General features: G+C 41.2%; 1 protein-coding gene and 1 long non-coding RNA gene across 2 annotated transcripts; one reads left to right on the top strand and one right to left on the bottom strand.

Annotated features, from left to right (window-relative positions):
• rab35b (RAB35, member RAS oncogene family b) lies at positions 1–25,887 on the bottom strand. Its single transcript, XM_083887257.1, has 6 exons — positions 25,637–25,887; positions 19,642–19,692; positions 19,416–19,539; positions 7,317–7,441; positions 7,083–7,207; positions 1–2,652 (listed from the first exon to the last, which is right to left on the bottom strand). The coding sequence occupies exons 1-6, from the start codon at positions 25,686–25,688 to the stop codon at positions 2,524–2,526; spliced, it is 606 nt and encodes a 201-aa protein (XP_083743383.1). The 5' UTR covers positions 25,689–25,887; the 3' UTR covers positions 1–2,523.
• On the top strand, positions 20,383–21,693 carry LOC310924362. Its single transcript, XR_014592787.1, has 3 exons — positions 20,383–20,642; positions 21,206–21,311; positions 21,394–21,693. It is a non-coding gene; the product is annotated as an uncharacterized lncRNA (long non-coding RNA).

Raw genomic sequence — 25,887 nt, 5'->3', positions numbered from 1 at the left:
TTCATGTAGGGAAAAATGAATAGTACATCTTTTTCTCCAGTGTACAGCAAACCACAGCTGACGAGTGTGTTTCCACGTAGTAGCACACATGCACGTTTTGGTGTGCCAATTATGTGTGTATGTTCTTTATTTGAATATAAACACACAAATATATTTATATATACATACACAGAATGAACAGAATCATAAAGTGTGAGACTCGATGCCATCTCCGGGCCGTGGACGATGCAGCGGCCACTCGACGCTCATCAGAATCACAAACTGCCCGCCAGAGCACGTCGAGAGGGTGAGACAGACAGTATTTCCGACAGACTCTGAGCCAGTGCCTACAACTCTCTTCATTTATTACTCTCCCAATTCAAAAACAAAAAAAATGTCAGTGATAGCACTGCAAAGCATCAATTAATGTGATGCTTTGCCTCTGTGACAAAACCCTGGTGGTGCACATGGAGATGGAGAGCTCAGGCCCCAACACACTCGGATCCAGTGGTGCACTTCATCCCCATTCATTCTTAGGGACGGGGTCATACTTTCCATGCTCCATGTCTGCAGAGAGTTGTTTTGCATGTGCGTACATGGCCACGATCCATTCAAACTAGAATTGACAGCCTGCGTGTGTATACACAATCTCATATCCATTCTAGTAGTGGCAATTTGTCAACAGGATTTCACCCCCTTTTGCATGTCCTTGTATTGAGTGCTTAACTGTACGCGTGGGCACAAAAGGACCTCCTCACATAGACTCAAGCAGGTTTCCAAGGTTACTGTATTCTTCGTTGTCTCTTGACACCAAATAATTGAGCTCATGTGCATCCATGTAGGGTCAACGTACAAATTAGTGAATGACAACATTTACGTCACTAGTGAACGATGAAAGTATGACCCGGACCGTACAGTAACAACTCTGACACACTCATCATGGATGCGGGAAACACTGTCCGGTAACACTTCAGTTCAACAGGTAGCAGGGGAAGTGGTGACAGAAAAAAATTATAATAATAGAAACTTGACATCAGTCATGAGTTAAGAATATCCTGCACGCTGAGGAAAATCCTCGACAGTCTAAACGTAGATCAGATAAAAACCTCTTTAAATACCCGGTCAAACAAAGCGTTACATGGTCAGAAACTAGCGAGATGTGTGGAGCACGTCTCCAGAGTAAGAGCCTACTCATGTGACCACAAACAGGAAGTGAGTCCGTCGACGTGAGAGGTGCTGATATGTACTGGGGGGGGGGGGGTAAAGAAACTTGACATAGGGAGGGTGGGAGGAGGGTTTAACCCTGAGCACTTCCTGAGGACTCAACTGGGTCCAATCTGACCCTGATTCACCCTGCCTCTTCGGCAACCAGGTGTCACTATGGCAACAGTCCAATGCGAGGCGCCACTAGGCTCCTGGTGTTTTTTTCTACTATATTGGCAGTATCGTTCTTCTATTTAAAAAAAACAAAACAAAAAAAAAAACAGGAGGATGAACGGGTTTTAAAAGCAAAAAGCAACGTAAGACTGCAGTGATTGCTGTCAGAGCTTAACGTCCAAGAGCTCAGGGAGCAGGTTCATGTGCTCTGCTGCACTTCATCAACAACAACAACAAAAAGACAAACATGTAAAATCAGTTATTGTTGGCTCAGCACTACTGGAGGTTAAAGAGGGGAGAGGTTGGGAAGCTTGGCAAAACACAAACAAAGAAAATTAAAACATGACAATGTCACCAGTTCTGTCCATCGGATTAGTCGCTAAAGATCGTCTAATTATCATCATCATCCGTGTGATTTTCTTTTTCCCCATCAAGTCAAATAAAAACAATATCTAGCAGTTCATGATGTGGCAAGAGCCATGGTGACGTCAGCTGTAGAGACGTGGTGAGACCATGATTTCACTCGGGCACCTGTTCCAAAAGACACACCGTCTCCTGACTGACCAGAGAGTCGCTGCCTCACACAACTGTCCCGGCCCTCCCAAAAAAAACAGAAAATTGAAAAAAAAAATGAAAAAAAGATCCAAAATGGCGAGTCCTCCTCCTCCTCCTCAGTTTGACATGACTCTGAATGTCCCATGTGCAGTGGAATGAGAAGGAGAGATGAGCTACTGATGAAAGAGAATGGGATTATGTGGATATAAATCTAGGAATTATGGCAGTCAATTGTCAACTTGCAGATCCTTAGAGAAACAAGGACCTTGGGTAAATAGTGCCCATCTGCTGAATTCCAAATAAAACTTGATCTAACATCTAATAAAATCTGTTCATTTCTTTTTAAAGTCTCCATGATTTATCTGTCCAAAGGGGACATTTTTACATTTATTTATTTATTTTTTAAAATCTTCCACTTCATATTTATTAAATCTTTATCTTCTCTTTAATTTAGATGCTCTGAGTCCCATTGTGTGTGTGTGTCTGTTTAAGTGTGTGTGTGTGTATGTCTGCTTAAGTGTGTGTGTGTCTGTTTAAGTGTGTGTGTGTGTCTGCTTAAGTGTGTGTGAAAAAGTGATGATGCGGCCATTTTGTTGGGTGGCTTGGAGGTTGCTAGCAGCACTTTTTCTTTCGTTTACTGTTCCGGGTGAGTTTGACCACGTCGTTCTGTTGCTGCTGCTGCTGCTTGGCCAGCACTTCCTTTTTGGCTCTTAGAACTAGCTCTGTGATGCAGTTGAACATCTGCAGAATGAAGAAGCACAAACACCAGACACGGGCAATTAGTGATCACATCAGCCACATCAAACACTGCAACTGTTTGTCAAAAGGTTTGCAGATCACACTTTCTCACTCTAGTTTCATACTATAGGAAGACACTGTTGAAACTTTAGTGAATAACTTTTAAATACAAACAAATACCAGTTACATTGAAACCATTGACAAATTAGTTCACAAGGACTACAAGGTCGACTAAGCCTTGTGAAAAGCCTCAGTATAGCTGTGTTTACATCTCATGTTGCCAGATGACATAGGGCCTCATGTACAGAGGTTGCGTACGCACAAAAACGTGGCGTATGTCCTTTTCCACGCTCACGTTCAGATGAATGAAACGTGAAATCACCGTGGAAATGTGCTGTGCCCACGCCAAATTTAGGGCTGGCGTACGCAAATTTTCTTTGGCGACACTTAGTGGTGATGCTGGGAAACTGTTAATAATGTGAAAACAAGTAGTCGTCAGAGTGATGTGCACATCAGACACACTTATGAACAATGAACACCTTGCAAATGGTGCAATCCAACGTGAGCGAGTATTTAGGGAACACGAGGATTTACTTGCAACGATGATAATTGGCTCATAAGTCGATTGCGGTCAGGAGTGTGCCAGTCAACCCTGAGTTGAGCCACGTCAGCTGTGTGGGACGGAATCATCATCATCATCATCACTCCCATACAATGCTGTTAAACAGGGCAACATTAAAGCGCAATTTTCAGCGAGAGCCGGTTTCCCTAATGTAATCGGAGCTATTGACTGCACACACATTGCTATAAAAGCGCTGTCACAGATTTTGTTTACGTTAATAGGAAACATTTTCATTCCATCAATGTTCAAATCATATGCAGCTAACTAACATCGTGGCAAGGTGGCCTGGTTCATTGTGACTAACAGCATGGGGACAGGCTAGAGGCTGGCACAGTGCACGATGGGTGGCTCCTGGGTGAGTAAATTTTATTTACTAAGTTAATTCTTTTAATAATTTAATTCCCGTATGTAAACCAGCGCCATGCACATTTGGGCATGTGCGCATTAAAATATCATGTTTTTGGTTTTCTTTATTTTCTGCTGGTGAAATTAGAGCTACAGAGCTTTCTAACAAGCCCCTGATCATCTTCCTGTGTTCAGTATTCATGTCAGTAAAAGCGGGCGTAAAGTTGGAAATGTCAGTCGTACTTCTGCATTCATTAATTGTGAGAAATAAATAAAAAATAAATTCAAAGTGTTTAATATCGTGCCATTTTTACACACGAGCGATGTGTATTGTGAGCAGCTAATTCTGCTGCGGTCACTTCACACCCTCCACTTCTCCACCTTGAGATCTGACCATTTCTTTTTAATCTGTGTGTGTGCACTGCTCTGCTCTCTCAGAGAACGTAGAAGCTCCGTAGCGATAAAAAAAGTTAAAATCGTTGACAACTAATTTAGTAGTCGTCGTTTTTTTTTCTTCTTTGTTTTCTCTCTCAAAACTGCTGCGGCACCCTCCACTGCCGCGTCTGTTTAGTAGTAGTGGTAATCTGGGTCAGCCGTGCTCGCTGGTGTCATGGCGACCCGGCGGCAACCATGGATGTATAATATGAGCTGGATTGAGCACTGCCCCCTCTCCCTTGAAGACAATGTTTACATAGTGGCCACTGCAACAAAAAATCTCACAGGACCCAAAAAGCAATTTCCCTATTGACTGCAATAGTAAAAGAGACGCCTGTAAAAGTGTCCACAGGACACCTCAAGACATGGACACAGGCTTTTATAGATCTTTATATTCTATATTTTTAATTCATGCAGTTTCATATTTGAAAAACATTCCTGTGGCGTCTCGGGAACAGTGCTGCTATCAGTGAACCGTAGGACATGAACTCTATGAGAAATGTGAAAAAATTAAGACAATGAGGGGGTTTCGTTTACATTTTTAAAATATTATGACAAAGCAGGTTTTGTTGTTTATTCGTCGCTCATTAACATTTATTTTTATACGTATTATCGATGTATTAACAAGCTGGTGTGTGGATTCATTGAGGAGAGGAGACTGACATGCTGCACTTAATCACTGTATTCAGTCCCGGACATCGTGACACTGATGACGGTGTGGACTGTGGAGCTGTGGGCCCCATAACCCGGAAATAAACACGGAAGTCAAAAACTTTTTGGGCATATGCGCTGGGTGAGCAGTTTCATAGAAATGAACAGAAGCAAGGAGGCGGTGCTCTAGCCAGTTCATATAATACATCCATGGTGGCAACGGAGCTCAAAAGTGTGGGAGCATTTTGAGAAAAAGGAAAAAAGTGTGCAATGCAATATCTGCAAGACAGAACTTGCCTTTCATGGCAGCAGAAGTGCGATGCACAAGCACCTGAACAGGAAGCATGTTGTGGCTGACGACGATGAAGAGGGACAGTCATCTCAGCAAGCTAACGGGCTAGTTAGCTGCTAACATTATCGTAAACAGAGCGCTAACTTACGACTTACTCATATTGATAGCTGTAAACGTTAACATTAGCGATTTGATTCATTAGCCTTAGCATACATATTTCATTCGTTTTCTGTAACGTTACAACAGTGCCTTATCCATTTACTCGGCTGTTTGCACTTTATGTTTGTTGCTACAAGCATATTTCATTAAAGGTTTAATGAACTATCATCTTAATTGTCTTCATTTATAGGTAGCATATACCTTAAACACTTCAAACTGAAAGCTAATGATTGTTATATAAGAGCAGCTGCATGCAGGTGCGATAAACTGTATGTTATACATTCAATTTACATATGATCCGATTAGTCGACTAATCTTAAAAAAAAGTCGATGATTAGTCGACTATCAAAATAATTGTTTGTGGCAGCCCTGCACATACTGTATTACATACAATGAAAAAAAAGTATGAGAAATAAGTTAAAAGGTTGAAAAAGTAGAAGACTGGACAGGAGCGATTGTAAAAGGCTGCACGCCGGTTGACCTAACTAACTAACTAACCAACACCACCTTGGTTGACATCAATTCAACGACCAATTCCCTAAAACTCAATGACAAAATGTGCTGACACAGCTTAAGGTGGGAGGGCAACTTCGCCATGGCGTCAACTTTCATTGATTTGCAGAACGCTCTGCATCCGGACAAGTGATTGTCCTTGGGAGCTTGGTCAAAGTCAATGTTTGTAATTTTCTTTGGTGAGCCAGTGATCTTGGAATTTTCATTTCCCAGGAATCATGTGATGCTCTCCATTGTTTAATGTTAATCGCTCATTGTTCTGCATGGAAACTCATGTCAATGGCGGAGTGAGACAATGGACAGTGTGCACAACACCGCTAGTAACTATGACGCAATGTTTGTTCCGTGTAGGCCTAGTCTATGTACATCAAGCAACAGGCGCCGTAACAAACAAGGGAGATATTTTCTAAATAATATAAATAATATTTTTGCACAAAATTCAAGCACTTTCAATGACTCCTGTCTAATTAGAGCAGGGATGCCAGGGTGAAATTGGACAGGGAGCCAGATTGTTTTCAAGTGAGACCTCAGGCGACGGATTACACTTTCGGACTGAAAAGGCCAAACACTGACTCAACAAATGGATAGGTAGGCAATTTGAAATTATTCATGAAAGCCTACACATCAAAAAGAAATTGCATTGGCAGCAAAATATCCTCGCAATGAGGCCTACAATTACATACATTACAATTACAGCCTAAAGCAGGAGACAGTTACCCTGAAAGGTAGCCTACATTTATAAATTAGAAATGCAACAAAATAGACTAGGTGCCAGCAAAACACATTTCCTTTAAATAACACAAGTGTAAACTGTAAATTTTATTATATTTATTAAAGGTTTGCACATTAAAACGTGTCTTATTAGGCCAATTAAAAGATGACTAGTCTACCGTCAGCACTACCAGCGAAGATGCAGCTGAGGATTCCACTGAGAATTAAATTAGTAATTTCTGGACTATGGAGCGCACCTGAATATAAGCCGCACACTAAAACCACTGAAGTTGTCTTCTTCAGCGTAAGACCCGAACAACCTCAACGCAGCTGTCCAGCTCCCCCGAAAACTGCCGGCAAAACTTCTTGCCGCTGGTCATCCAAGCCGTGTGAAAAAAGTACCGGTTTAAAGTCCGGAAATTACGGTAGCCTATATGTTTTAAAATTAGCTGAAATAAAAAAAACACTTTCCCCTTATCACCCCGCAGGCCGGATGGGATGTACAGTTGGGCCGTAACCCTGGCATCTCTGATTTAAAGCCTTGAAATGTTTTCAAATTCAGAAAAGTTGAAGGATTTCAAGCACCTGTGGGAACCCTGGCAGGTATTAGAGTGGATTCAGACACTGTAAGATTCAAGGCTTTAGTTAAGCTTCCTAGCAAACTCCACACAAAACATGCCTGTCAGTATTCTTCAGTTGATTTACCTCTTCAACATTGATGTTCTCTTTTGCGCTCGTCTCAAACAGATTGATTCCCATCTGCTCTGCGAACTTCTGCGCATCAGTCGTCTCGACCACCTTGGAGTTGGGGTCGTCATTCTTGTTTCCCACTGAAAGAAGAAAAACATTTCCCAATGATTTCTGTCAGAGCAATATCTAACTGTATATATGAAATGGTGCTTTGATTTATACTATAAAAAAGACATAAAAAACACATACCTAATATTCGACACACGTCGTCACAGTTCTGGTTAATTTCATGTAACCATCGTTTGACATTGACGAAGGACTCTGCACTCGTGACGTCGTAAACCACTATGACGCCATGTGTTCCCCTATAATACCTGAACACAGCAGAGATAGAGAGACACAAACACAGATAATGAGCCTTTAACACAAAGTATAGATAAGAGTCTGAGAAAAACAAGTGAACAAAGCTACAAATAAATGAATTAGATCATAACATGACACCTGCTGCCAATGAAGGCAAACTGGGTGGATTTCATCTCTGTCGAGGCTGTGGGGGTCAGGCTGAGAAAAGATGGTGATGCTGACTGTGGTGACACATGTCCAGCAGGAGGAGACAAATCTCAGCTCGGATGGGACACAGTGATCATATGAAACTGGGTAGGAAACCGACTAATGACTCTGAGCTTAAAATGAGCTTAAAAAATGACTGGGTATGGGGTTTTCTACAATTGATGTTGGTATCCTGGTTTTCTGTGTAGTATATTTAGCTGGATTTCTTTTTTTAACAGCTAAATAGTAACAAATCATACAAGCGTGTGAATTAAATATTGTATATATTAGCATGTAACTGAAAAAACTGAATTTTGTCAAATATACTTTTGGAGGAAAATGTACTAGTAATGGACAGCTGAATCTAGACGAAGGCAGAGACACAACATGATGGACTACAACTAACTAATTTAAAGAGACGAGTGACTATCAGGCAGGATGGAGCATCCTTAGTGAAGCTAGAAAGTGGCAAACAAAGAATCTTTTGTTAACTACAATATGCCTGTGTGTGTGTTGCTACCTGGTGTGACAGAGTGGGGATATGGTGTTGTCTCCCATGTCCAGCAGTAATGAGGAACCAGACAGCAGGGGTGGACGTCTGTAGTGTGTGAATGTACGTATGTGTGTATGTGTGTAAACTGCACTGCACATAATAAAAATAAACACACACCACAGGCATGTTTGCCCCAGCCTGAGCCTGCAGTCACTTTTTATGCACTTAAACCACACTAACAAGGTAATAAAAATGTTAATGAACCACAGTACTAGCTCAGTCCATCAAACCTGACTACTGGCACCCTATAGGGTGTAGACTCTGATCACAGAGTGCATGAATGGAATATTCACTACTAATACATTACTTGTTCTTTTGTTTAAATACTGTAGCCAATAAAAACTTCAGTTGGTATTAAAGGTCCTTATTTCAAATAATTCCCATCCATTTGTATCTGTCAGTGTTAAAACTGTGGTTAATGACAGTGTGCTAACCACGTTAGTAACACTTTTGGTTGACTGTGATCCAGGACACATTTGTTTCACTTTTATTTCACTCTGAACGCGCTGAAAGAAATGTGACCACATGCTTCTCAGAAACCTTATGAGTGTTGTCTGGCTCTGACTGACTGGTACTTGAATGCATCATCAATGAACATGGAGCACTTGTGAAAGCATCACTTCATATGGATGTTGATACCAGAGTGAACAGAGCTGGTTTTGCACTAGCACTGACATTTGCTAAGTGGTGAAGCCAACAGAAAATGTATCACAGCAAAACTGAATGAAGGTGTTTCCCAGAGAAAACTACACAGGATAACCAACAAAAACAATGCGTGCTGCTAAAATTGATGTGTTACCTCATTTGCCGGTTGGTATGTGTGTGAAGCTTTGGTTGGTCGACATGCATTATTTTAGTCATGGCAGAGCAGTTATCAGTAAGCTAAAATTGTTAGCATAACCTTGCTGTGTGTCGCCCTCACAGCAACCCTACAAAAAGCGGTATCTGTGTGGTTTTTGATTTAACCAGTGTTTGTGTCTCTGAAAAAGCCCAGGACACGCTACCACATAGCTGCAGCCAACCAGAAGTCAATAAGAGACAAGGAAATGGCAAAGCAAACAACAAAACAAGAAGCTCATGTATGTCAACCTTCTTATATAAGGTATTATTGTTTAAATTGAAACAGGATTTGAATCTTCACATAATGTCAGGCTTGTGTTTTGACTGAGAACAGTACCTTTGCTCGGTAGGCGTGGTGTGCACTGATGGCCGTGTTAGTGAGATAAGTAGCATGATGTTGAACCGGTGGTCTGACAATGAACGACGACGTCAAACGTGACACAACAGACAACACAATGGACAATTACGAAGCAGCTTGTTGTTTTCTGCTCAGTTTGTGGCTATTTGCCTCAATCCAACCACTAGTTTTCTCTCAAACAGGCACAGATCATATACAGTGGTATGCAAAGGTTTGGGCACCCCTGTAAATTTTCATGATTTACCTTTATAAATCATTGGTTGATTGGATAAGAAATTTCAGTTAAATATATCATATAGGAGACAAACACAGTGATATTTGAGAAGTGAAATAAAGTTTATATGATTTACAGAAAGTGTGCAAGAATTATTTAAACAAAGTTAGGCGTGTGCATAAATTTAGGCACCCTTGTCATTTTATTGATTTCAATACCTTTATCACTAAATATTGGTTTGGTAACCTCAGTGACCCTTGACCTCCAAACACAAGTGATTCCAATATGAGAAAGGGTATTTAAGGAGGTAAATTGTCAGTGTTTCTCCTCTTTGCATCTTCTCTGAAGAGTGGCAACATGGGAGCCTCAAAACAACTCTGAAAACAATGATTGTTCAACATCATGGTTTCAGGGGAAGGATACAGAAAGCTATCTCAGAGATTTAAGCTCTCAGTTTCAACTGTGAGGAACACTGTGAGGAATGTGAAGACCACAGACACAGTTCTAGTTAAGGCCAGAAGTGGCAGACCAAGAAAAATCTCAGATAAGCAGAGGTGAAGGATGGTGAGAACAGTCACAGTCAACCCACAGAGCAGCTCCAAAGACCTACAACATCATCTTGCTGCAGATGGTGTCACTGTGCATCGTTCAACTATTCAGCGCACTTTACACAAGGAAATGCTGTATGGAAGAGTTATGCAGAAAAAGCCTTTTCTCTGCACCTGAATCACAAACAGAGTCGCTTGAGGTATGCTAAAGCACATTTGGACAAGCGAGTTTCATTTTGGAATAAGGTGCTGTGGACTGATGAAACTAAAATAGAGTTATTTGGGCAAAACAAGGGGCGTTATTCATGGTGGAAAAAGAACACAGCATTCCAAGAGTTTGGGGTCGCATGGATTCCACTCAATATCAGCAGATTCTGGAGAACAATGTCCAGGAATCAGTGACAAAGTTGAAGTTGTGCCAGGGCTGGATCTTTCAACAAGAAAACGACCCTAAACACTGTTCACAGTCTACTAAGGCATTCATGCAGAGGAACAAATACAACATTCTGGAATGACCATCTCTGTCCCCAGACCTGAATATTATTGAAAAGTTGTGGTGTGATTTAAAGTGGACTGTCCATGCTCAGAAACCATCAAACCTGACTGAACTGGAGATGTGTTGTAAAGAAGAATGATCCAAAATAAAAACATTGTTTGGAACGGGGCTTCAACAGAAAAAAACGACGTGTCGACGCAAAATATTCATGCCGAAGGATTTTTGGAGTCGTCCCAGCTCTAGCCTAAACTTATGCACGTGCCTAATTGTGTTTAAATAATTCTTGCAGACTTTCTGTAAATCATATAAACTTATTTCACTTCTCCAATATCACTGTGCTTGTCTCCTATATTATATGTTTAACTGAAATTTCTTAATCAAACAACCAATGATTTATAAAGGAAAATCAGGAAAATTAACAGGGGTGCCCAAACTTTTGCATACCACTGTATTCTGGTTGTTTGTTGGCTAAAGATGATGCAGCTGACTTTTACACCGACAGAGGCTCACTGAGGCAACTTTGCAGTTGGCTGTCATTCTTCCCGTCAGCTGACTCAGGGAGGTGTGTACCAGTTTAAGAAGTCATTGTAAAGCATGTCCAAATGGGTGTCATTATTAAATCCCCACTGACAAGTTTAAGCCATCTAATTTTTAACACTGCCTTACATCGGCTGCTCAGGAAACCATTAATCTTCACACAGAAAATAACAATGGCTACACTATTAATGTAGAAGGTCTTGCGTGTGTGTAAACCTGTTTTAAATTGTAAAGTTTTAAATACATTCACTTGTACTAAGCTGTGACTTTAGCGATATTCATTTTGATGTGATGAGTGAAAGGTGTGATAGCAGCCAGGCTGTGAATCACTCCAGGCTGAGTTGCCTGAGCAGGTCTGTGTCCATGTTCCATCGTCACCACAGTGAATTTCATTAAGGACCCAATGAGGCACCATGCCACTGTCCTTCAGCAGTCTGTCAGCCTTACTTTATTGAGCCTTAATAGGCTTGCGTCACACTACTCTGGAGCTGTATTGCTCTCTGGATGATTTAGGTGTTGTGGTCATCCTCACTGGGACTGTGTATGGTGCTCCACTTTTGCTGTGATGTCTTATACTTGACACAAACACACAAACTTGTAACTGTCAAAGCAGTTGTTTTCGCTGTACTAAATAATTGGAATTAGTTAATTAAAAAGATTTGTTCACCGAATCATTCAGTACTTCCTGTAGGACCGGAGCACAGACTCCGTCTAACACAGTCCCAGAACTGAAATACAGCTGAACAGGTTGTGATTCTTCTGCTTTTCAGGATTTGTAAGTCTCTTTTAACTGATCTACAGTTTGACATTTTTCGGTTTGATTGTTGAGTCGGACGTCACGCCCCCATGACTCTTCCAGTGACGACACTCTGATCAGTGGCCGGCAGTCTGTTGACACATTTAGTATCAGCTCATCTTGCTTGGAACTTCGCCAGAGCAGATACAAAAAAAGCACCAGGTACTATCCCTAATGGAAAAGCAAAAAAACAACAACATGTAGATTTGAGCCAAATAGAGCCAGAACTGTAAAATGAAAAAGCGCCGTTCTTCTAATCTGCCATTACGAGATTGAGATTTTAGGAAATTTCAACAGTACACATTTTCCATGATAATCTATGGGAATTAATGGGAATAAACTGGAAATCTTCACAAATTGAAGGTTGGAAACTTTGATATAAACTTTCCAGAAATTTACTGGGGAATTTCCCATCCCTTTGCAATCCGCAGTGAGGGACACTAATGAAGAATAGCCGACAGCAGCAGCCGCCTGAACAATGGGTGTTTACAGAGAGTCAAGGAACGCCACAGTAAACAAACTTAATAATAAAGCAATCTGGTCAATGAGAATCCACTCACTATGAACTGCTTGTTTAGTTGAAATGCTTGGAATGTTTTGCCTTCTTTTAGTTAAACATATTATGTCTCCCTAATGCAAACCTTAAGCAGTGTTGTGTGGATGAAAAGATGGTTCCCTCAGGGGCAAACAAAGGCAGTAACTAAGGATCGACCGATTATCACTGTCGATATTCGGCATTTTGGCGGTCGATTATAGATCAATTTAAAACTGGGTTATTTTGGCTCTGCTACAGCCGCACCTCTCTGCCTGCAGACACTACTCCAGGGGTCACCAACATGGTGCCTGAGAGCAACTGGTAGCCCGCACTTGCATGTATCCATATGATCACTCAGTAAAATATCATTGAAATTGTTTATAAAAACTGATAACTGTTAGGAGCAATCGCTTGAATTAATGTGTAAGCAATTGAATGCATAATATTTATCATTTAAATTGTAATAAAACAAAAAGGTGCATAAAATGTTGATATGGTAGCCCTCCATATTATTATTTACCCTTCAGGTAGTTCTTGGTCTCAAAAAGGTTGATGACCACTGCACTACTCAGTCTCCAGCATTGTCCCGCCCACACCACCATCTGATTGGCTACACACAGAGCCACGGTAACAGCCAATCAGCAGCCGTGAAAACTCTGCATGCACAGTGCTCAGACACGGCAGAGAGGAGAAAAAGAGAAGCTGCGCAGAACAGATATACCTCTCGAAGGTTAAGTTAAGGCAGCAGACTCTCCCGAAATTGTAATAAAAATCCCAGTCCTCTACAACTTCTACTACTACTAGTAACATTACTGTGAGACCAAAACTTAAACATAATCAGCAGCTCTGCTCGCTCGCAGTCCCTCCAGCCCTGTGTCTTTCGAGGACGACTAAGACCAGTCATTGCACTTGTTTCCATCCCAGCGTCAAACACAAGTGTAGCACCAGACAGACTGTTTAAGAGACACGTTTCCGTTATTTCTGTCATTTTAAAGTCCTGTTTAACTTCTTCTTTTTTCAAAACCTTATTGCAGATGGATAGACTTAGTGCAGTATGGAAATATTACTCTCAACCAACACCAGGGAAGGCAGTATGTAATGCATGCAATTGGGACTACTAATTGATTTGAGACTCACATTTCTGTGCCAATTTTATTAAACGTTGTTTTATTTACTTAATAACATTTCAGGAAGCTATTTATTTATTTATTTATTTAATTAATTAATTTACTAATTAATTAACATTTCCGTTAAATCTATAAGAGATGCTGCCGAGCCTGGGATCGTCCTGCACTTTTTGTTACAGTTAAAAATAAAGATCCTAAAAGATATGTTCAATAAACACATGCTTAAAGGTGTTTAAATGAAGTTTAGTGTTGGTGTTTGTATTATTCAAAATTTTGATGTCAATATTTTTACTTTCACTGCAAATTAATTTTGGGTCCAAATATCAGTTATCCGCGTCCTTGACTACTAATAATCGGTGTCGATCCTGAAAATTGGTCAATCTCTAGCAGTAACTAACAATTATTTTCATCAATGACAAATTGGTTGGTTGTTTGTTTTCTCAGTTTACAAACAATCCAGAAAATTATGAAAATCTAAATCCTTGATTCCCAAATCTCAAAATAATGACGTCCTCAATTTTTTTAAGGCACAAACCATTAAGATTTAGTTTACAGCCATAGAAGCAATAACACCAGTGCATAGTTACATTAAAGAAATCTTGGACTTTTCATACAGGGAAAAAGACCAATTTGTTATTCTGTTATAGGGCTGAAACAATGACTTGATTATTAATCGATTAGTAAATTAATCATCAACTATTTTGACAACCGATTAACCGTTTAAAAAAAACCAAATGTGAATATTTTCTGTTTTCTTTGCGCCATATAACAAAGATATTAGTGAAACAGAATAGTTTTTGGTTTTTGGACCAAACAAGACATTTGAGAACATCATCCTTTCTATGTTTGAGAAACACTGATGAACATTTTATGAACCAAACGATTACTTCAATAATCAATTATGAAAATAATCGTTAGTTGCAGCTCTATTCTGATGATTTTTTACAATTATTATTACTGTTATTAAGAGGAGGGGAGATGACTGCATGAAAAACAATATAGCGCAAAAGAACAAAGACACTCCTTTTAAAAACTGACATTTAAAATCAACATGCACTTTGCATTCACTGGCCTTACTCGGCCTGAGATGAGTAAACTGTCAGCTGGAGACTAACTGCTGTGGTGTGTTGTCTGCTGACCCATTAGAAACTTTGATTAGCAATATGCTGTGAACAGCAGGAGTGGTGGTTATCATTGCAGTGCATGTGTCCTGATATGTTGCCCGACAGGGAAAGCATTTTCATCAGAGTGAAGTGAGCAGCTGTTCGTATGGAGTGTGTTTACTAGAGCATAGAACGGGCTGGACTGGGTTCAAACAGAAATGAATAAATTGTTGGGCTCAGGTCGGGCTGAGGTCGGGTTCATCAACCAACATGGTAATGTCAAAGTTCTTTTAGTAAAAACAGTAAAATAGAGGGAATTTTAAGGGCGTTAAACTATTTCCGCTAAGAACCGGGGTTTACTATTGTAACACATTGAATGAACACAACACATAGGATATTAAAGTCCTCCATAGTTTAGGTTATCCTTTTCCTCCACAACCAAATACACCATAAAGCCCGATGGTTTGATTATGTAAATAGTTATCAGGGGTTTAAGTTCAACAAGAGTTAAGGCCACAGTATACTTCTCCGACTGCGTAACCACGGAGACCCCTCGAGCCTTCATAGTTCTCCGTTGTGGTGCCGGATACGCACCGCAATTTCCCGCCCGATCAGTAGGGGTCGCTACGCAAAGTTTTTGTGCTTTTGGCTACAGTGAGCAATGGCGTCCGAGAGAGAAAGACTGTTGTTGTTGCAGCAGAATAACATTGAAACAGTGGCCGTTTCTCACCTGAAATAAATATTTTTCTGTCCCGGAATGCAGTTTTAAGATCATTTGAGGCAAGAAATTAGCCATTTAGAGTCTAACCATGTGGTGTGTGTATTAAGATATGACGTATTTATAGTTTGGCAGCGGTGATCAGCTCCGCCTGTGTGGACCCTCGGTGCGCACTGTGGCCGGCACAGAGCAGCGTAAGCTACGTAGAGCACTTTAAGCAGGAGTATAAATTGGGCTTTAATAAAGAAGAACTGATTGTCATTAAAGGAGAGTCTGAAATTGTATCATGTTCACAATTGTTGCCGATTATTTATAAAGGTGTGAGACTTGTATCTGTGGTTAGAGGTGTGCTTATGGGGCTAGTAGTCACTTCCTTCTGGAAGTTATAACGTTTGTCATTTGGCATAAACATAAATAAAGGCTTCATTTAAGTTTACCAACTGTGTGATGTGTCAGGTTTGGTCAATATTCTCTTTTCCAAGATAAAGCTGTGCAGAACAGAAATGAATAGATTGAAGCTTTCTTTTTACTGTAAAACTGGTCCAGGTCATGTTGAGTTGATGAGTTGTGTGATATTTGTGACATACAGTGGTATGCAAAAGTTTGTATGTAAATTTTCATGATTTTCCTTTATAAATCATTGGTTGTTTGGATATGAAATTCCAGTTAAATTATAATTTCGGAGACAAACACAGTGATATTTGAGAAGTGAAATAAAGTTTATATGATTTACAGAAAGTGTGCAAGAATTATTTAAAAAAAAAATTTGGCATGTGCATAAATTTGGGCACCCTTGTCATTTTATTGATTTCAATACCTTTAGCACTAATTATTGGAACCCAAAATTGGTTTGGTATCCTCAGTGACCTTTGACCTCCATACACTGGATTGGTGATTGGTGAATCCAATCTCCTCTTTGCATCTTCTCTGAAGAGTGGCAACATGAGAGCCTCAAAACAACTCTCAAATGACCTGAAAACAATGATATTGTTCAACATCATGGTTTAGGGGAAGGATACAGAAAGCTATCTCAGAGATGTAAGCTCTCAGTTTCAACTGTGAGGAACATTGTGAGGAATGTGAAGACCACAGGCACAGTTCTAGTTAAGGCCAGAAGTGGCAGACCAAGAAAAATCGCAGATAAGCAGAGGCGAAGGATGGTGAGAACTTGGGCTGGGCGATATGGCCTCAAATCAATATCGCAATATATTGAGCAGCTCACCTCGATAACAAAAAATAAACGATAAGTTTGAAGTCACGAGATGACGTCATTGCCTAATTTGCATAATTGACCATTTTCCTGATATAAGCATGTGTACCGTGACACACAGATATCAGTACTGACACATATCAGATATAAAATATATATGTGTTTTATGTCTGATATGTATCAAATGCAGTGATATATTTTGTGTGAGACTGAGTGAAGAAACATTTACGTCGCGCTCTATAAACCAGAGGTCTCCTCTCTGCCTGTGAGTGCTTTGGGAGGGGGCGGAGATCCCAGCAGCACCCACCTCCTGTTGAGCACATTAACTGCAGATACGTGCTTTCACGTGAGAGTTTCCAAACACCACAAAAGTCTCAGATAACACCAGAAAAAGTCCGGAGACCTGTCACGAGTCGATTTTATCAAAAAAAGATGCGAGGAGGAGTCAGAAGTCGCCAGATTAATTGTCAAAGTAGGCAAAACTGCTACCACACTCGCCGCGGCAGCCGCTTTGTCTTTCCTCAACGTCTCTTTCCCTTGTTACAGAGGGAGTGGAGTCACGTGCAGTGTTTAAAAAAGTAATTAGTTATAGTTACAAATTACTTCTCCCAAAAAATAATTTAGTTAGTATATTAGTAACTGAAGTTATTTTTTTATATGTTTGATGTTCTATAATGCTATTACATTCTATTACATCCTATACAACATAAAATATGTTTATCATAGCTGAATGAAGAATAAAAACACTATGTATAGTATTTTAGAACATTTGGTATTTATTTAAACTTATTTGAATAGATTTCAACCGGCATAGAAATAAAAATATATAAAAAATAAATATTGAAAATAAAATTGACACATTGCATTCAAGGGTAAAATTAAGACACACTTAATATGGGGTTACCCCATGACATATTATTCCATGTGCTAACCCCCCTTACTCCTCGTGTTGGTATTTTATCGAGGAGAGCTCTGAATGACTCAGACTCCACAGTGGACAGGGGGAGCATGTTTTCAACAACATCCCTTACAATCAGCGTGTTCAGCTCGGCCGCAACACAAGCTTTGCTTGTTTTAACGGAGTGGCTCCGTCTCCTTCTCTGGAGCTCACGCTAACTGCATCTGGGCTTGGGATGGGATTAGCAGCGGCAGCAGCAACAAGTGCTTTATAAGGTTCGAGCTGCGTGAGGCATACGTGGATAAACTCTTTTTCCCCGGGCATAGTGTGCATGTTACATAAACATTCTTCCTTTGACCGCAGTAGGCAAGAAGTAGTGTCGGTACTTCCACGTTGGAAACGCAACGTTTCCCTGGCTCGTCGCCATTGTCTCTGTGTTAGAGCGTACAGTGAGACAGAGTGAGCAGAGCAAGTGCCCACCCAGCCAATCATCATCGCATTTGCAACGGTGTCGCCATCAGTCATCTCCACCTCTGCTCTCTCACTGCAGCTGATGTGAGGCTGTCAGAAAGCCTGACACCGCTGCACTTCATTCAACCAAATTATACTAACTCAAGTAACGTGACACTTTACATTCTCAGTAATGGTAACGGCGTTGCAACGATAGGAAAAGTAATTAATTAGATTACTCCGTTACTGAAAAAATAATGCCGTTAACGTAAGTAACGTTTTTATACTTGAACGCCGTTACTCCCAACACTGGTCACGTGAGCATCTTAAAGGGATATGAACATATCGGTAGCCTGCCTACATTCACCCACAGCCATTTTCGAATTTATCGCCATGGGCAAAATGACGTTGTCAGAGGGTGTACACCTAAAATATTCAACTTGTACTGCCGGTACACGTCCACTGCCTAGCAACAGTTGTTAACAACAACTTTCCGCATTTCGCTTACATTGGTCTCAAAATGACGGTCCGTCCCTCGGTGTTTCACGTATTTGGACAAACATCCCATAATCCACCAGAATCACCGGGGTCACCACTCTTTCTATGGGCTTCTCCTTTGCCCTTCACAAAGCGATCCCCCTCTCTTTTTTTCACGTCCTACAGCAAAAACCATCATCTTTTTGTAACATTGTAATAATCTCCTTCCATGAATATCAGGTCATGTGACTGTCTCGGTGCTCTCATAGTCATAGAATGCTTGTAAAAGCGGACCTGCTCGGCCAGCCTTCCATTGAAAATGAAGTGTTGAGGCGCACTGCAGCCAACAAAGTTAGAAAAATTCAGAGGTGCGCGCCTTAGAGCTCACGCACCCGGCACTACACAGGATATGACGTCATTTTGTGAGCGTTCTGGGCGCTACGGCTGTTCTTTACAGTTATATTTAAAATTGAGTTTTGGTGGTCCAATAAATACTCAAGTTTTGAAATCAATGAATAATCGTGTTTATTAATCATGATTTCAATATCAATCGAAATAATGGTGATTATTATTGTTGCCATAAACGTCCAGCCCTACCCAACATCAGTGTGAATCCAGAGCCACATAGTTACAACACTGGACAGAAGTGTGATACACACTACAAGCAAAAGAGGGCAAAGCTGCTCAGCCCTTCCCACCATGAAGCACGGCAGTATGAGACCAGGAGCCTCCCTCTCACATCTGTAATTAGGATTTGCGGGGAATTCCACCCAGTTTCACAGAACAGCCCCAACTTATTCTTGTTGTCTCCAAACTGCTTCCTGATATAATACCTAATCCCAAGACCACAATTTCATGGTTTCAGATTCAGTAGTCGATATGAAAATAAAAAGTTTCGCATGGAAATGCACAAGTTTGAGTGAACATGAGTCTACTTACGTGGAGGTGATTGTGCGAAAGCGCTCCTGTCCTGCTGTATCCCAAATCTGTAGCTTCACCTTCTCACCGTTGATCTCCACTGTCCGGATCTTAAAGTCCACCCCAATTGTGGTGATATAGCTACCTGCAAACACACATACAAACAAAACAAATACAGAGTTAATAAAGTCCAACAACTTTAAAGTATAGAAAACGATGGTACAGTTGCAGAGGTAGAGCCACACACCTGAAAATGTGTTGTCTGCAAATCGCAAGAGGAGACTGCTCTTCCCCACTCCTGAGGAGGAAACACAAACGCATCATGAGATTTAAAGCATCAGGAGAAAAACAAGAAAAACAGAAAGCATGCATTCTTTCTATAATTTGACTTTTAGCTTTAAAACAAAAATACAATTGCATTGCGAGTTTGAAGGGGTTTCTAACCACAAAACAGCAGCTTTCCATATATCTTTACTTCCTAATTATATATAAGTTGCCCAAGATTAACAACATGTGATGACTGCAAACCAAAAACAAGACATCCACACAAACATCTGCAGTAATCCTTGTGTCACTACGGATTTAGTACTAAGACAAGGCTGTCAAGGTTGAAGGAGATAAAGCTGTGTTGTGTAATTTTTATTGACTGTTGTTGTTCTTAATGTTGTTATTTTTGCCTTGGTTTGCAGAAACAATGTATGTGTGCTACCTCCATCTAAACACGGGTCCTGTCAAGCACTTCTTTCAGACCTGAGGGAGCATTTAATGGCGCTTTTCCACCGGCCCGACTTTAAACGGCACTACACTACACGACACGGTTTAGCGAGTGTTTCCACTAGCGTAGTACCTGGAACTCGGCACTATTTTTAGTACCTGCGGTGGTGAGGTTCCATTCGTGGTGCCGGTACTATGCGCAGGTACTATGCGCTGATTGGTCAAAACTGCCGGTAACTGATTGGCCAGAAGTGTCGTCACTGGGTGCGTCATGAGCGCGACATAAAATACAGGATGCAGGAGTCTATTTCACCATTTTTCGAAAAATAGTAGCGCGCAAATACTTCGACATGGCGACTCTGCATAAGAACACTCCATGGTCCAACGACGAGGTCCAGACTGTCCTGTGTTTAATCGGAGACGACAAAATACAGAGAGCTGGACGGAGCCGCCCGTAACGAGCAGGTCTTGCCGGGAGTCGATGTCCGCTCACGGCGTAACACAGCAACTCCAATAACTCTGCACACGCCAACGGTAAGTTTTTTATTTTCAGCCTAAGAGCAACGTTTAACTACTGCTGAGAATAAACTCGCTTAAACAAGACATTATAAAAGTAACATCATGTGTGTCGGTAATCTCTGTCCGTCTGTTTACACGAGACAACGTAGTTGGCTAGCTAGTTAGCAATGTCGCTATTAGGTGCTCAACCTACAACAAAACATTACGTAAACCTGTAAAAGAAACCAGATTTGTACAAGTCATGAATTAGACTTACTACCGTGTAACGTTTTGTCTTTGCGTGTTAAAACAGACTAGACCAGAATATACAGTATGGGTTCTATATTTACATTATAGACAGAGAATGAGCATCGGATATTATATGTCTATATTACACTTTTGCAAAAAGACAGTATATTGCACATGGGATGAGGAGCCTGGTTATATGTTGTCTACTGAGAGCTAACAGCTGCAGGGAGGAATAAAGGATAATAATAATGATAAAGCTCCTTCATTTAGGGTGTTTCAGTCTGTGGCTGAATATATATATATTGTTATGCGTGTAATTACAGCGTATGTATACACTTCTTTTGTTCAAGAATCCCATTCCATATGTGAGGAGTGTTCATCCACCCCAGCAGAGCCATCAGCTGCTTCGTTATCGGGGGCACCAACTTCGCCACAGACCACAGATCTGTGCAACTGGTAAGAAATAATAAACATGATTTACAGCATTTGTGTATTTCCTTAATGGTTTGATTAATAACCCCTTTTCTCTTCTCTATAGTGTTATGTAGGGAAGAGAAAAAGAAGCACACAGCTGTCCTCGCAGAGCTTCAGGTGGAAGATGTTCAGTAGCAGGAGTGGAACCGGACACAACGTAACCGCCACATCACGAGAGTGCTGCGTTCAACCACGCATTCCTTTGAGTGATTGGGCAGCTTGTCCAGGCAATAGGTGGCAGGAGCATGCGACCTATTTCCTCCCTCCTGTCCTAGGACTCCACCACCTATGTACAGTTTATTTGATTTGCTGTGCAATTTAACTTTGGTTTGCTGTGTTTTTTTGTTTGAATAAACAACAATGTGACTTATGTGATTACGTCATGCGTATTTCTTTTCTTTTAATTGTGGCAGCCTTTACAAACAAAACGTATACAGACAAAAGGAGACATCTCTGCAGAAAGTACAAACTTTTATTTGTAATTCAGTGAAAAACAGTACAATAATAAAGCATTTTACAAATTCACAACAAGTGACACATCAGGCCCTCACCTACATCTCTGCCATCCTCTACACCCTGTGCCACTGCCACCACAGGTTCAACCACTGTAGCTGCTGTGTGTGCATCTCATTCAGTGTCATAGGTCTCACCATGATTTTCACACAGGTTATGCAGAGCACAGCAGGTCATCACCACCATGGATTTCACCAGCTGGACATCACAGTCATTCCTTTTCAGGAGTGACAGAACCATCTGAAACACACAGGCAGCATGCTTACGTTAATACCAGAATACCAAAAATAGAGATTGCTTTCGGTCATTACTACGCTGTACAATTGTACAGTACTATGTAGAAGTCTGAGGCCACCATTAGATTGTTGCTATAATGACAATAGAGGATCATTATTTCTATTTCACCATACTGGAACACAATCAGAATATATGTATGCAGTTTTTTGTTGTTTTAAAAAAAACATCCTCTACAGGTGTCCAGTATTTAGTGTGATCGACCCTTACACTTGAACAATAACACAACTCTGTTAATACTGGAGTGGAACCTTAATTAATGTTTCTGGTTCAAGACATGCATGAGTATTACATACTCAAAAAAACAACATCGTTTCTGCACAGTACTGTATATGAGCTAGTTAGCGATAGCAACTATATTAGCTTACCCTCACTCGTCGTCTCGTAACATCTCATCTTCAGTTTCATGTTGTATGACTTCCCAAACTTCTCTGTACTCCTCCACAGTATTTCTTCTTGCCGCCTGTAGCTTTTTCTGGCGATCTTCTCTTCTGTGTGTGAACAAATGCCACAGACCGAGCAACAGAACGAGTACACGTCCGTCATTGTTTATATGCGTGTGTGTCTCGCGTATAAGACGTCATAGCAGTTTCGCGCAGCCGGGTTGCAGCCGTGTTGTGATAACCACGCCCACGTTGAGAAGGTACGTTCTCTGTAGTGGAAACACAACTAAACCGTGCCGTTTCGTGTCGTGTCGCTCAGTGCCGTGTAGCCCGGAGCTAGTGGAAAAGCGCCATTAGTGTATACAGTGGCAGTGTAGGGGTGAGCAAGGGTTAGAAGTATTGTTTTGCCATAAAACTGATGAACAACCAAGTTTTTTGAGCAGCAGAATTCACTTGTTAAACTTTTTGTTGCCGCTTCCTTGTGCTTCCGTCGTACGGCAACCTGTTTGCAGCAGTCTTGCTTGACTAGCACTATGTTGCTGTTGCCTCTGTCTGTCATAATAACAACATTTTCTTCTTCTCATAATAGTAAGAAATAAAAAGAAAGGAAAAAACAAGAGGTACAATGCTGCCCTTCACAATGAAAATAATTATGTAGCTTTATGTTCTTACATGCAGAGCAGTTGCATGAAAGTGATGATTTTTTTTCCATATTGAAAATTAATTTTAAGGAAAAACATGAAAAACACAGGTCAGCCAGCAACAACTGTTGCTGTTTTCTTCAATGCAGCTTAACATTTTCTGTGTGTGGCAGGGTAATGTCGGTAGGTGAAATGGATCTGAACGGGCCTGCATGGAGCTGACAGACTTGATCAGTGTTGTGTGGACTCAATTGACAGTGGTTTGAATGCAACTGACATTAGTTTATATTTTAAATGTACGGCTTACAGCTTTAAGTTAAACAAGGCTAGACTTTGGTTCATTTAGAGCAACATGTCTGCATGGAAGTTCAATCAGTGTGATTAAACATTGTGAAGAATGGCTTGCATCAAAGCCACAGTGGCAAAGACATCGAATGGAAGCATTAGCGGGATTCTAATTTTACCAAGCAAGATAAATAATGTGTGTGTGTGTGTGTGGGGGGGGGGGGGGGGTGCATCAGATGAAAGAAGAGTAGAAAGCAGAGTGAGGAAAGGGGATTGGGATTAAAAGGAAAAAGAGATGAGAGGGAGCGATGCGTCTCAATTGTCAAGTAACAACTGGAGGTTAGGAAGTGACGCTGCTCCCCAGCCTGGGGTGCGACTCAACCTGCAGACCTGTTACTTAGCCTACCCATTGTGTTATTGTCATCTCATATTTGATTGGTCCTAACATAAAAAGCTCTCAGAATCCTGTGGTCTCCATGGTAGTTTTTTTGTTCAAATAAACAATAACTAAAGTTTCAAAGCAGAGGAGACATCATCGTTTTGTACTCTGGGAGCTTTAATGTGCCATGTCTACCCAGTGACACTACACTATAAGGCATGTGTGGAAAGCCATCAGCACATCTGTTTCTACATCTGTGTGCAGCTGAGAAACGGCACAAGGTCACATCTGATTTCCCCTAAATGACCATGGTGCATCAACAGTTTCACAGACAGTTGTATCTCCACAGTCCACTGTAACTGAGTGGACACTGGCCTCTGTGTGTGAGTGGCAGTCAAGGGCCTGCTGTGCCGCCTTACTCCCAAAATGTGAGCAGCCAGCTGATGGGGTAGTGCCAGGATCGGGGCTGTCAATGAATGCCAAGATCAGTCAATTCACACAAACAGTTCCAGCAGGACAAGGCTACAATTCTACTAAGGGTGGAGCCAGTGAGCCACATTGAAAAAAAGACATGTTAGCAGGGAGATACAACTGGAGCAGTCTTTACTGGTACATTTATGACCCTTTAACCTCGCATATTGCAATGACCATCCTCGCAATAACTTCTGATTGTCCCCTACTCTTGTGTATAAATCAAAGATGATGGAGCTTTCTCTGTTGGCGCCCTCTAACCTATTTGGTCTCTCCTCATACATAAAATATTTTCTCACCATTGAAATTATTAATCATTTATATCTTTACATTTTCAACCTTGATTTTAGTGCAATCTGGTTGTATATCGCTGTTAACGTGTTAATTATAATGCTGCCTTGTCAAACCCTTTAATTTTATATGACTTTACTTATCAGGTGTAAACACAGGAGTATACTCATCTACCTGTGATAAACAGTTACCAGGTTCGCCTCGAGCTTTAGCATAATGAGGAAGCTAAACACAGCTCAGGTAAACCAATCTCCAGTATTCTATGAACCTGAGGGTGTTGGCACACAGAAGCACTTAACTGGGTGACTCTACAGCTGTTAGTGGCCGTTCTGTTGGCCACTTCACTGTCCTTTAACCGGTTAGATAGAAATGTGTAAACCGGAGCCTGCAGTGCAGCATTCCTCCACTACACGGCGGCTAGCACTTCTATACTGGCCAGCTAACTATACGCGTTGTACTTTCTTTACCCTGGTGAAACGTAAAACAATATCGTATATAACTGATAAACAACAACTCGTTTTGCTCATACATTAACACGCCAACCTCGTAGCGTAGCAGCTTGTCAGCACAGCGACCAGTAGTTAGATTATTACCAAGGTGCAAGGTTAGCCTAACTTCCAGCTAGCCACCTAGCTAACACGGCTAATGTAGGTTACAAACAAAAAGCCACGTTTAAGGGGTATTGGAACCATATTGGTGTAATTATGTGGGTTATAATGTGTGCTATGTTGTATCGTTATTACAAATGTTTACGTCGATTCGATTAAAAAAAATTGGAACACTACTGATCTGGAAGCGATATCCGGCCTGATCGGCTGACATGCCCAGCCCGGACCTACACAACCTCCGCCCTGTCAGCGCCACGGAAATATGGCGGATGTGTACATTTCACAAAAAAATAAAAATTAAACCCAATGCTTGAAATAAAAAAGTAATAAGTGATAAACGTATCAGACCACAACACATGACCTACTAATACATGTCTGCTTCCCTCCATGTTAAAAAAAAAACAGGCCCACTTCCCGTTCCGCAACCCCGGCGTCGCCTTACCACTGTCACCGATGATGAGCAGCTTGAAGAGGTAATCGTAGTCCCTGGCCATGCCGGTAGCTGGTGGCTCACCCCCTGCGCCCTGTGCCGCTTCTTCGCTCGGTTTGCTGCCCGACCCCCTCGGCGCGAGAAAATAAACCCAGACCTGTCCCAGATATGAAAGAAAATGACACAAGAAGTGCAACTTGGCCAGCGGCGGCGTTTTCCTCGGGGGTTCACGGCGTTTGCAGTCCTCTCACTCCGCCGCAAAC

Source organism: Microchirus variegatus (assembly GCF_963457635.1).
Source record: "Microchirus variegatus genome assembly, chromosome: 3".
In the NCBI taxonomy this organism is placed as follows: domain Eukaryota; kingdom Metazoa; phylum Chordata; class Actinopteri; order Pleuronectiformes; family Soleidae; genus Microchirus; species Microchirus variegatus.
This window is presented reverse-complemented; position numbering and strand designations above follow the sequence as displayed.

Bases quoted from the DNA above. Each gene is read 5' to 3' on its own strand.
- rab35b (XM_083887257.1), bottom strand. From the start codon at position 25,688: ATGGCCAGGGACTACGATTACCTCTTCAAGCTGCTCATCATCGGTGAC. The intron at 19,693-25,636 runs GTAAGGCGACGC...TTTCCTCCTCAG, and splicing joins GCTCATCATCGGTGACAGTG to GAGTGGGGAAGAGCAGTCTC. The intron at 7,208-7,316 runs GTATGTGTTTTT...TTCTTCTTTCAG, and splicing joins CGACGTGTGTCGAATATTAG to TGGGAAACAAGAATGACGAC.